The 12,024-nt window shown below is 47.2% G+C and overlaps 1 protein-coding gene across 1 annotated transcript in view; it reads right to left on the reverse strand.

Moving 5' to 3' along the window:
- Nucleotides 1-131: 131 nt before the first annotated feature.
- LOC115647670 (store-operated calcium entry regulator STIMATE-like) overlaps nucleotides 132-12,024 on the reverse strand; it is an 82,052-nt gene continuing 70,159 nt past the window's right edge. The window contains exons 7-8 of the mRNA XM_030554366.1: nucleotides 11,003-11,113; nucleotides 132-698 (exon numbers count right to left, since the gene is read on the reverse strand). Of these exons, the coding sequence (XP_030410226.1) occupies nucleotides 651-698; nucleotides 11,003-11,113 (159 nt within the window). The 3' untranslated portion in view covers nucleotides 132-650. The remainder of the gene's footprint in view (nucleotides 699-11,002; nucleotides 11,114-12,024) is intronic.

Below are 12,024 nucleotides of genomic sequence, written 5' to 3' on the forward strand. Positions count from 1 at the left end.
CAACTTTAAGTCAAACTTTTATTACAATCCCTATAAAACAGTACAAAAGTCAGATTCAGTGGAATGATCAGTCCAACCCCAAAGACATTTTTAAATAAATACTTTTTACGAGTGAGTTATTTACGAGCAAGTTGTGCATACAGAAAGTGTCACAGTACAGTTAGTACAGGATAAATCATAAATCATATTAAAAGATCTGGTATTTTGACTTATGCTACTATCCTGACAAACTCTACAGTCAGCTGGCCAGCCACAGAAATATAACTCCACAGTCCCAACCATGATATGATTAGGAGTGTCTGGTTCAGAGACAAATACAGGTACAGCAGGAGTTAATGGTGTACGTGAAGCCAGCCACCACACTGAGCAACAAGAATGCAGAAGGTACAGAAACACCATCAGGAAAATAACTGCGAAGGATAGATCTGGCTAGTCCCAGCATGTGATCTCCATTTAACTGTACAATAAACGAGCATTCCCACCCCACCTTCTAACATCAGATCAAAATCCAGTTTTCTACCGAAGTCTCTATTGCTTTTTCCTTGGTTGGCACTCTCTCCCTTTGGCTCAGTTTGAAGTTGCTATTAAAGTACCACCTGGTAGCCTGGCTGTCTCGTTTTCTGGCTGGGTCCTTGGAGTCCCGAGATGTCTTAGTCACTTTCAGACTGATTAAAATCCAAGTCAGGACAGAGCAACACCTAAAGGAAGAACAGAACAATTTAACTCTTGACAGAGACTTGTTGCTCAGTGGTTAGAGCGTCTGTTTGGCTGGAGATCTAATACCTCTTAGTGCCTTTTAATGGGACATACCTTCGGTAACATCTCTCAGAACAGCACTACTCTGAAGGATAAAGATATGCCAGTGAGCAAACAAAACTACCCTAAATTTGATACAGGAGTTGGCCACGATGCCCATTCCTCCTCGATCAAGTACAGACTCAGCAAAATCTAAACTCGAACCCTCCTCAACCAAACTCTTTCATTACAGAACTAGGCATTTAGTTACCCCAAGGGGTAGGTGTGGGCAGGGCATCCCATGCTGTTTGCAGCTTGAAGAGATGAGTGTTCAAAATTAAGTGTCAGTTGAACAGCAGAAGTCGGATCTGTCAGCTCGCCAGCTGGCTTGCTAAGTGGTTTCTGCTATGAATTATGCCCACCTATGTTAAACTATATTTTTTATTGTACCCTGTCTTCCTCCCACCTTGGTTTGCTTTGTCATTTCCCCAACCCACTGTAAAGACCTCATCTTTAGACTGTAAACTCTTTGAAGCAAAGAAATGTTCTTCATTGCGTTTGTACAGTACCTGGCACAGTGGAGTTAAGGCCTCTAGGTGCTATTGCAATACAATATATATCATTCTTGAAAACAGAAAATCAAAGTTAACCAACGTTTATTCAGGGCAGTACAAGAAAACTGTTGGACTCCACCACCACTAATTCAACGAAGTACAGAAAAATGACAGACGAACCTGCTTTCTTCTGATTAGCAGACACCAAATCTCATTGGCCTGCCCTTGTTGTCTTCTGCACCGGCCAAAGTTGCATATGTTGAGTTACTTAATTAACCACTGAAGTGCAGCCACCTCTGAGGGAGGCTACTACTTTTTAACAGCACCTAGCAACCAGGGCCGGCTCCAGGCACCAGCGAAGGAAGCAGGTGCTTGGAGCGGCCCATGGAAAGGGGTAGCATGTCCGGGTCTTTGGCGGCAATTCGGTGGCAGGTCCTTCTGTCCTCTTGGAGGGAAGGACCCGCCGCTGAATTGCCGCCGAAGAATGAAGTGGCGCAGTAGAGCTGCCGCTGAAGTGCCGCCAATAGTGGCTTTTTTTTTTTTTTTGCTTTGTGGCAAAAAAGCTGGAGCCGGCCCTGTCGGCAACAGTTAAGGATAGAAGAGAAGGTGAATATTTCAACCAGTTGAAACTGCATGGGAGTTTAAGCAATGTATCTTACCCCTACAGAAATATGGCCAGGTCCCAGGGCCCTGTTGATTCCTGGGTAAGAACATAAGAACGGCCGTACTGGGTCAGACCAAAGGTCCATCTAGCTCAGTATCCTGTCTACTGACAGTGGCCAATGCCAGGTGCCCCAGAGGGAGTGAACCTAACAGGTAATGATCAAGTGATCTCTCTCCTACCATCCATCTCCACCCTCTGACAAACAGAGGCCAGGGACACCATTCCTTACCCATCCTGGCTAATAGCCATTAATGGACTCAACCGCCATGAATTTATCCAGTTAAATCCTGTTAGAGTCCTAGCGTTCATATGTAGCATGTATGTCTAAGATTCTGACAGCTTCAGTTTTACTTCTCTAAAAGACAGCCCTCCAGTGGCACAGTCCAGACCACGCTGCGCTAGTTGAGAGTTGGCTCAGGGAGACGAGCACCAGCTCCTAAAAACACAGCTTCCTGCATCACCTTATTGGAGGTCTCCCATCTGGGCTGTCCCTACTCAGCTAGAGAGATCTAACAGTATCACAGCCTGCATTTTTATGCTGGTTATTAAGCATGTAATTTGTGTCTCTGGAATGTTTCCTGACACACTGCATTAGGGATGCAGTATAAAATGTGCTGGCTTTGTGAAATGCCTGTATCAAGGGAGAATTTGCTCATGCTTTGTTTGGCCGGAGTGTTTTCAATGAACAGACAAAAACCTGGCAGATGACAGACTATTAAGAAGGCCTCTTCCCCGGTCCTGGACCCAGACATCATGGGGGACAAATTGCATGATCCTGGTGCACTGTCATAACAAAGGCACACGCCCTTCGTTCGTTATCATTTAGGCGGCACCGCGGAGCCAGTAACCACAGCAACAGGAAGGCTAAACAGGAAAAACAAACTGCTGCAATGAATCAACCTCTTCAAAGGGATTAGAGAGGCCCACACGGCCCATCCCGATTCACACATTTTATGACATCTCTGGCAATACATGGAAAACCAGCAATGTTTAAGAGAAGCTGTCAGGTGACATCTGGCTTTTATAACAACCTGAGACAAGTAGAAAATAAAGGTAAACGGCTTGTTGTTCAGGTGCTATTTGGAACCAAGATGTTGATCCCTCTTGGGGTCCAGTACATAGCTAAAGTCATTCATGGGCATTAGCTGATAGACTAGTGCAGGGATGGGCAACCTTTGGCACGTGGCCCGTCAGAGAAATCAGCTGGCGGGCCGGGCCGGTTTGTTTACCTGCAGTATCTGCAGGTTCGGCCGATCGTAGCTCCCACCGGCCGTGGTCCGTTGTTCCAGGCCAATGGGGGCTGCAGGAAGCGGCGGCCAGTACGTCCCTCGGCCTGCACTGCTCCTCGCAGCCCCCATTAGCCTGGAACAATGGACCATGGCCAGCAGGAGCTGCAATCAGCCGAACCTGCAGATACTGCAGGTAAACAAACCGTCCTGGCCTGCCAGGGGCTCTCTCCGATGGGCCGTGTGTCAAAGGTTTCCGATCCCTGGGCTAGTGAGTAACATAATGGCGGAAACAGTACAGGGTGGGCTTCGAGTGGGCTAGCAAGATGGGTATGTACCTAGGGTCCAGCCCGCTCCTTTGTTTTCCCTGCTATTGTCATCTGCCCTAGCTGGATTCAAGCTGACTCGCTCAGCCTAACTTGTGCAAGCTTCTGTTGTGTAGACAGACCCTTAAGGAGAGCTGATACTTCAACACAAGCTTGTCCTTGACAGTTGCACTGGTTGTGTTACAGCAGTGGTGAGGGGGTCTACTGGGCTAAGCACTAGTAAGACAAACAAAGGGTGAGAAAGAATTCCTGCTCCAAAGAGCTTTCAGTCTAGAGAGGAGAGGCACTGAGCCACAGCAAGTCAGTGACAGAGCTGGGAACGGCACCATGGTTTCCCAGCCCCTTGGTCACTGTGGCATCCTGATCTTGTGCCCCAATGATTCACCAATATTCTCATGTCTACTCTTACAATCTGGGCTTGCCTAGCGTGGGCCTTTTTATACTCAAGTGCCAGAGAGTTGAGAAGGAAATGAACACCCCCACCATACATGTTCATTCACTTGACTGCTTTCATTTCTTTCCCCTCCCTAAATACAGTTCTTTTGCATTGTAATTTAAAAAACACCTCTGAGCTACATCCTGTAGACAACACACTTCCCATCAGCTGGACTCTGCTGTTCCAGGGTTCCAATATTTATACAATAGATATGCCCAGAGTAATTTACATATACCGATACAGGCCTCTAGTCAAAAGCAAGGGACAATGGATTTGTAGATGTTTAAAACTCTGCCGCTTCACCTACTATGACCTCAAGAGCACGGGGTCACAGCTGCAGCATACTCTGCCAGTCCATTCTGTTGTAGACAGCAGGGTGGATAATGACAGATGCTGTGAACCTGACTCAGATTCTTCATATAATTGATCTATCACAAGGCTAGAGCATGCAGAAAGAAAAAAAGGAGGGTGACATGCAGTCATATCCAGCAATAAGAAGAAAGCTGATAAATCCATTTCCCCCATGAGATAGGTGGAATCAGAGCTACTTTAGAACCTGCTCATCTCTGATGTTACAATGCTTTAGACAACCCAAAAACTTAGTCTGTTTTAAGTCGAAGTGAAAATGTGCTTATGAAAGATTGGCAACTCATTCCTCACCCAACTAGATACCTCAGTTCTGATCTGAAATACCCATGCTATGTTAATCAGAGTCTCATTTGTGTGTCTGCCAATTGTGCTGATTTACATAGCCAGTTAAGAAAGGCTGGTGCATTAGCCTAACAGCACAGGTTCCCCACTCCAACCCCCAAATTAAACCAGTGCACCTGTCATTGGGATGATAAGGGTCCTTGGAAGCAGAGTTAACAAACACAAACCTGAAAATGCGAAAATAAGGACAGAAACACGAATTCCTGTTTTTTAAATCTGCTTTCTGCCATGGGTAAAAGCCAGGCCTGGACCCAGAGAGATCAAAGAACACTTTAAAAGCTTTGAAAATGCTACTGGTTTTCACGAAGTGGAGAAGACAGTGGTGCCATTGACACAGTCTGTGGTTTATTGTCACAACAGACTCCAGCTGAGGCAGGAGAACAAGGAGCCTTCATTTCCTCAGCTCTTGTGCAATGAGGGTGACCATATTTTCCAAAAGGAGAACGGGACACCCCCAGCTGCTTGCCCGAGCTCCTTCCTACCCCCACAGCGGGCTGTTGCCCAATCACTGGAAACCTGCCAGCCCCCCCACATGCTGGAACACTACCTCCCCCTAGCCCAGTCCTGCCCCTCCCGCACCCCACGAGCAGGGCTGGCATCTCTACTTGCCTCTCTCTCCCCACACATTCCTCCGCATTGCATCTCTTTTTTTTTTGGGGGGGGGGGGAGTGGGCATTTGTCCCATTGACCAAGTCAGCAAGAGCAAACAGGACAAATGTCCACTTTTTTTGGGGGAAAAAAAAGAGTTCAGGATGGCCAGGACCGGGCTTTAAAAAGGGACTGTCCTGGCCAAAACAGGACATATGGTCACCCTACCTGCAACTCAACGTGCAATGATTCAGGCAAACATTAGTGTAGATCAGACTGGCGATTAGATGGGAAGGGAGAGAACTGCACAAGGGGCTGAGGGAAAAAGCCTGTCCTAGAAGCTAGATCTGGGGTTTAAGACTAGACCAGAAGGAAATTTAATAGCTTCCCCATCAAAAGGATGAAAATCCCACCCTGTAAGTGCTAGTTTCAGCCAAAACCACAGCTCTCACTCCACCTTACACAAAGCCCTATGTCGCCTCACTTCACATCTATAGCTCAAGAGTGAGAAAGCTGGCCCCGCCTTAAAAGCCTTCCCCCACACCCAAATGAGATGGAAGATCGGGCTCTGGGCTGGCCAGCTACTCACTGTCTCCCATCAAACAGTTGGATTGCATTTCTGCTAGGTACCTTTACAGCATGGGGCATCCCAAGCAATAATATGGAGATACGCCTGTAGTCTCATAGAACTGGACGGGACCTTGAAAGGTCATCAAGTCCAGTCTCCTGCCTTCACAGCAGGACCATGTACCATGCCTGATAGATTTTTGCCCCAGATCCCTAAATGGCCCCCTCAAGTATTGCATTCACAACCCTGGGTTTAGCGGGCCAATGTGCAAACCACTGAGCTATTCCTCCCCTCACATATAAATAAAGCAGCCCTATAAAAAAACTGCTGGTGCAGTCATAGGTAGTGCTGGTTTTAAGACTAGGTTAAAACAGGGACCCATTTTTTAACATGAGCGGATTCCAAGCTCAGGTGAAAAGAATGAAACCCTTTATTGTGAAGATAGGTTGAAATTCAAGTAAGCCATGTGACGGGGAGTTGTCGGCGCCTGCTGCTAGACAGGCCTGATGAACTCTGATAAACTCCAGGCACTTTAGCATGAGCAACCCCTGCCAAGCATAGAGATGCTTAGCACCTGAAAGGAGGGAGATTAATAATATAGCAGAGAGGGAGGAAATTGTTCAATAAGGAGAATCAGGAGAGCAAATGAGTCAATTAATAGGGATGGATCTCAACCAAATCCCCATTTCCAGCCTCTGATCTTGGATTTCGGCCACCTCAGCTTTGTGGCTTGGGCAATTAGACTTGCCAGGTGGGTCGTCATTTTATCTACCGTTTAAAGGGTGACTTGTGATATTGTTAGGATGTGGACAAATTGGAGAGAGTACAGCAGAGGGCAATGAAAATGATTAGGGGGCTGGGTTACGACTTATGAGGAGCAGCTGAAGGAACTTGGCTTGTTTAGACTTCAGAAGAGAAGAACGAGGGGGGATTTTACAGCAGCCTTCATCTACCTGCAGGGGGGTTCCAAAGAGGATGGAGCTTGGCTGTTCTCAGTGGTGGCACAAGAAGCAATGGTCTCAAGTTGCAGTGTGGGAGGTCTAGGTTGGATATTAGGAAAGACTATTTCACTAGGAGGGCAGTGAAGCACCTGAAGGAGTTACCTACGAATCTCCATCCTTAGAGGTTTTTAAGCTTGACAGAGTCCTGGCTGGGATGATTTAGTTAGGGTTGGTCCCGCTTTGAGCAGGGGGTTGGACTAGATGACCTCCTGAGGTCTCTTTCAACCCTAATCTTCTATGATTGTACAGATAGGATGTCACATGACAAGTGGCTGTACGGAAGTTTCATGGAGACCAAGAAAGAAGAGAGAGAAGTCACGGATTTTCTGTGAAGATCCCCTTTCTGTACTGTTCATCCACGTGGGTTAGAAAACCAGAGCTCCGAGTTTGCAATGTGATATGGTCAATGCAATTTTGGGTTGAAAGTGGTGAGGCATCAGGACACAGAGCAGGAAGGCAATAATCCCCATATAAAGTTCCAGTAAGAGGATACTGCAAATACAGGGATGAACCAATCCCTGGCATAACTCCACTTCACACCAGAGAGGACGCTCCAAGTCAAGCAACACAAATTAACTGACACTTTCCTCACAAGAGATAAAACTAAAAAGTTTTGCTGAGTAACAACAAAGTGAGAGGAGCGGGAGGAGAGGACGACGGTAAGTCAAATATTCAAAAGATATAAACAATAAGATGGGAGATGCTAAGGGAAAGCTTAGGTTAAATATCAGAAAAAAAAAACTTCCCAGCAGGAAGGTCTATTAATGAAAGACTGTTGTTTGGAACATTTAAAACTAGACTGGTCAGAACATTAGAAAAATGGGCTATAAGTAGAAATACTGCATTGGCAGGAAGATGGATTAGAGAACAGTTGATCTTTCCTGACTTCTAGAGATTTGGATAACGGGCTTCTTTGAGGACTAGCCTGAAACGGAACAGGTTGCCATAAAGAGTTTTATGGTGCCCTGTTCATTCCTCAGCACAACAAGACTGATGGCATGGTATATTTCCATATGTGATTGGCGGCAACAACAACAACAACAACGTTCTGAGTATTGAGTCCCAGATGGAATGGCTACCGTATAGTTGTGTCTGCATGCTACAGGGACACACTGTGCTACTGTATTGGTGTTGATGCTACATGAAGGTGAAAGGGGATCTCACAGGCTCCAATGTTTTGCTGTAAAATAAAAGGATTAGTTGTGCTGTTTGTGGGAGGGTTAAGATCTAATCTCAGCCAAAAAGAGATCAGGTCTCTGCTATGCGCAGAAGTTACAGTTTAAACACAACTTTCAACTGGTGCAACTTCTGTGTTTGGACACAGCTTCAAATTGGAAAAAACAGGACAAGTAGCACCTGCGTCCACCCATTATGAAAGACGTTACAGGTTCACAGCCATCCCTGCTAAATGGGATTGGAGGAGATGGCACGCCTGAGTATCAACCACTACTACAAGGCCAAGATCATGCCATAACCAGAGAAGCATTAATTGGCTCTGGCTGGTTAGAATTTAGAGTAACTAGCAGTTTTGTGCATGTGGGATCTCTACAGGCTTGTCTACAGTTTTGGGTACCGCTTTTCACTATAGTGGTTAAAACAAAAGACAAACACGGCACCGCTCACCAAGATAGTTAAACTGGTGCAAGAACTGTTCAGAGCAGGCCTCACCTGGCTGAACTTGCCTTTCAACATCTATGAAATATAAACGGTATCTGCTTTCAAGAACGGGCTCCCCATTCTTGGAAATCCCCGGAATGCAAGGTTCAGATGTTTTGGAACACACCGTAATTCAGAGAGCTCCCATTCAGAGAACGAGGCAAGCTCTGCTGTACCAGGATGTGCATGACTCATTTCTTGGCTGTCCAGCTGTTAACATCTGTCTCTGCTTTGTCGGTCCCATAAGAGGAAGGAATCTACTAATGTCCCTTTAGGAGTGGTAGCTTATCAGATACACAAGCGCTGCAAGAATTCTGGCTTGAAGTTATGTAAATGGCATCAATACCAATTAAGAACATTCTTCTTCACAGTGTGTATTTCAGTGCAGAAGCCAAAGGTGGGCAGTTATTGCCATGGTTTAGCAGTCCCTAGTTTCTGCATCAGACACGTGTTACACTTACTAGAAGATGTGCTCTGATTAAAGCCATGAGGGAAGTAAATCTAACTGGTACTGGAGATGAAAGTTATTCTGTAAGGAGAACGGGAAATACCTTGTATTATTTCGGTTCTGCTTCTTCCCCCTTTTCTCCAGGAGTATTTAATTCCATCAAGCAGCAGCTATTTCAGAAGCTAGCCTGTAACTGCTGAACTCCTTTTCAGTCTAGTGGGTCTTGCCAATGAACAGCAGGAAATCAGAATTTGTACGTGCAGCATTTTGAAATAGGGTGGAGGGAGGGAAGAACAGAATTAGATCCAGTTAGATTATGGCCTTTGCCCAAAACCCAAGCACAGATATGGATGTGACATGTGTCCGGTGAACTCTGTTGCGTTAGCAAACAATGAGAACAAAATCTGCCCGTGACATAATGTTTTTTTCCTTTGGACTTAAAGCATCCAGCTAACCCAAATGTATACTGAGGGTGACTCACGCCAGACTTAACTGGCAGTTTGCTTGCTGAGAAACAAAGAGACCTGGCAAACTCTGATTCCCCCAAGCGTGTTTTCCTCCAAATTTCAACAAAAGAAGAGACATTAGCAAGAAAAAAACTCCTTCTTACTCCAACTTTAAACATGTTAACTAGACGCGGGGGCCCCAAAGGAGTCAGAAGCGACACCTGCTGGAATTCTGTTGGTTCTCAATGGACTTCACACAACATTTGTCCAAGTTACAAACTAATAATGATTTTTCATGCCATTAATTCAACCCAGAATCTGGAAAAATATCGAGCCACACCCTGTCACAGCATTCAGCTGTCATTACTGATTGGGCTAGTCTGTTGATGGTGCATGAAGTAGACAAGAATCCAGCTTGGTTTTCCATAGCTGGTGTAATGCAGGCATGGCCGAGTATAGTACGTGTATGGTGTCAGTGGATAACATTGGTAGTGCCTGAGGAAACCTACTGATCAGATACTGGATATTTATTGCTTTCGACATGGCTGTGCCTAGAGGGCCCAACTGCAATCAAGGTTCCATTGTGCTAGGTACTGTACAATCATCTAGGAGTCCCTGTCTAAACAGAGACACCAGAGTGGGAGGGGAGCTGAGGAAGTGAAGTAACTTTCCAGGTTAGAGCTCGGCAGTGGCAGAGTTGGGAATAGAAACCAGGTCTCCAACTCCCTGTTCACCAGCCCGTGCTGCCGCTTCCAATACTGAGAGAGGCGATACCATTTTAAGTTCTTTTTCAGGGGTGGCCAACCTGTAGCTCCAGAACTGCATGCGGCTCTTCAGAGGTGAATATGCGCCTCCTTACCTAGGCACGGATTCCAGGGTTGGAGCTATAGATGCTAACTTTCCCATGTGCTGGGGGGTGTTCACTGCTCAACCCCCTGCTCTGCCCCAGGCCCTGCCCCTTCCCCTGAGCCTGCCATGCCCTCGCTCCTCCCCCTACCCCCCCATAGCCTCCTGTGCATGTGAAACAGCTGATTGCAGTGGGAAAGGGGAGTAGGTGCTGATTGGTGGGGGCTGCGAGCAGTCGCGGGAGGCACTGGGGAGCGGATGGGGGGCTGCTGTCGTATCACTGTGGCTCTTTGGCAATGTCCACTGGTAAATTCTGGCTCCTTCTCAGGCTCAGGTTGGCCGCCCCGTCCTTTCCAAACGTAGCCGCTCTGTAGAACTTTCCTAGGATCTAGAGCTCTTGCCGCCTTTTCCCTCCTGGCATTTCTGGTGCAGACGCTTTCATACGCTCACCCGCTCCCTAGTGTCAGAGAGCAGACCTGAGGGAGTCAGACACTCCCAGCATCTCAAGGACTTGTCCGTGGTAGCTGGGAGAGCCGCTTCCCTGGGGTGAAGCGGCTCAAGACTGTCAGTGGTCCCGTTTCTGCAGCATTAACAAGGGAGCGCTCAGCGAGAACCCTGGTAAGACCATCTCCCTTCCCAAGGGGAAGGCAGACACCGCTCTGTGGCACAGCCGGCTCTAAATTCAGATCACCTATCTTGTGTCATTGCTACCCACTGCAGTCACAATTAGCGGTGTTCATTTGACTTAGGGTTGGCTGTCTGTCCACATCTGCCCACAGCACATTCTCTGGGCTTACCTGGGATTCTTCATTCCTCACGGGGTTTTCTATGGACCTGCTGCCTTCGAAGCTGTCCATCTGCTTATATTTCCTCATGATCAAACTGTCCACGACCCAGAACATAACAGCCTTGGAGGGGAAAAGGAAAATAAAGTTGTTCAAACAGCCCAGACTTTGGATGGCCAATCTTCAGTGCAGCCTCAACTGCAAGGCGGTAGCAGCAATCGGGGGCTGCTACAGCTTTAAAGCCTTACAATGACCACCAACAGCTCATGTACAACCTGATCCTACCAAGCAATTAGCGCCCTCGACCCTCACTGACACGAACGGAGTAGAGGCCACTCTGCAGGATTAGGCCCTATGTCTGCAAGAGTTAGACCAAATGTATGTTTTGGGAGTTATTTTCTCTCCTCTGCGTTGAAGCCTGGTCGGTTTGTCTGAGCAGGCACTTGCTGGAGGACCCTCTGGAAAAGAGATTAAACAGTAGGCCAGGGCTGTAACTGGGTCAGAGTGATTTCCCACCATGCTCTGCAGCTGTAACTGGCTGAAACACGATGCATCCAGAGCCAAGGTTCACCCATTCAGCTTCCCAGAACAGTTGTCAGTGCTTGCACTGGCTTCCCACATGCTGGGAAAGTTTGCTCATGAGCCAAGCAGAAGTGGCAGCAGGGATAAGATTATGGCCATTCAGGGCCCGAGGCAAATCCCGCATGGGGCTCCCACAGCCCCACTTCCCTCAGGTGGCAGTAGGTTTCCAAGTGAAGATGAAGGAGGCTGATCACCCCCCTTGGAGGAACTGCCTCATGAGTCGGCAGTGTCAAAGGCGCACACACTGTGTGTGTTTTCACGTTTTCCCCACCACCTAGGAGACCAAACACAGCTCTTCTAAAAATGAAAGCCAAGTTTCTGAGCTCACCATGTGGCTGCAGGAGCTGGCATGTTGTTTGGCTGAGAGCAGCCAGGATGTGTTTGGCACTCTCAGTTACTTAACCACATCAGCACACACGCCCAGGTGGATTCTGGCCACAGCGACTGTGGTG

This window comes from Gopherus evgoodei, chromosome 1, assembly GCF_007399415.2.
Source record: "Gopherus evgoodei ecotype Sinaloan lineage chromosome 1, rGopEvg1_v1.p, whole genome shotgun sequence".
In the NCBI taxonomy this organism is placed as follows: Eukaryota; Metazoa; Chordata; order Testudines; family Testudinidae; genus Gopherus; species Gopherus evgoodei.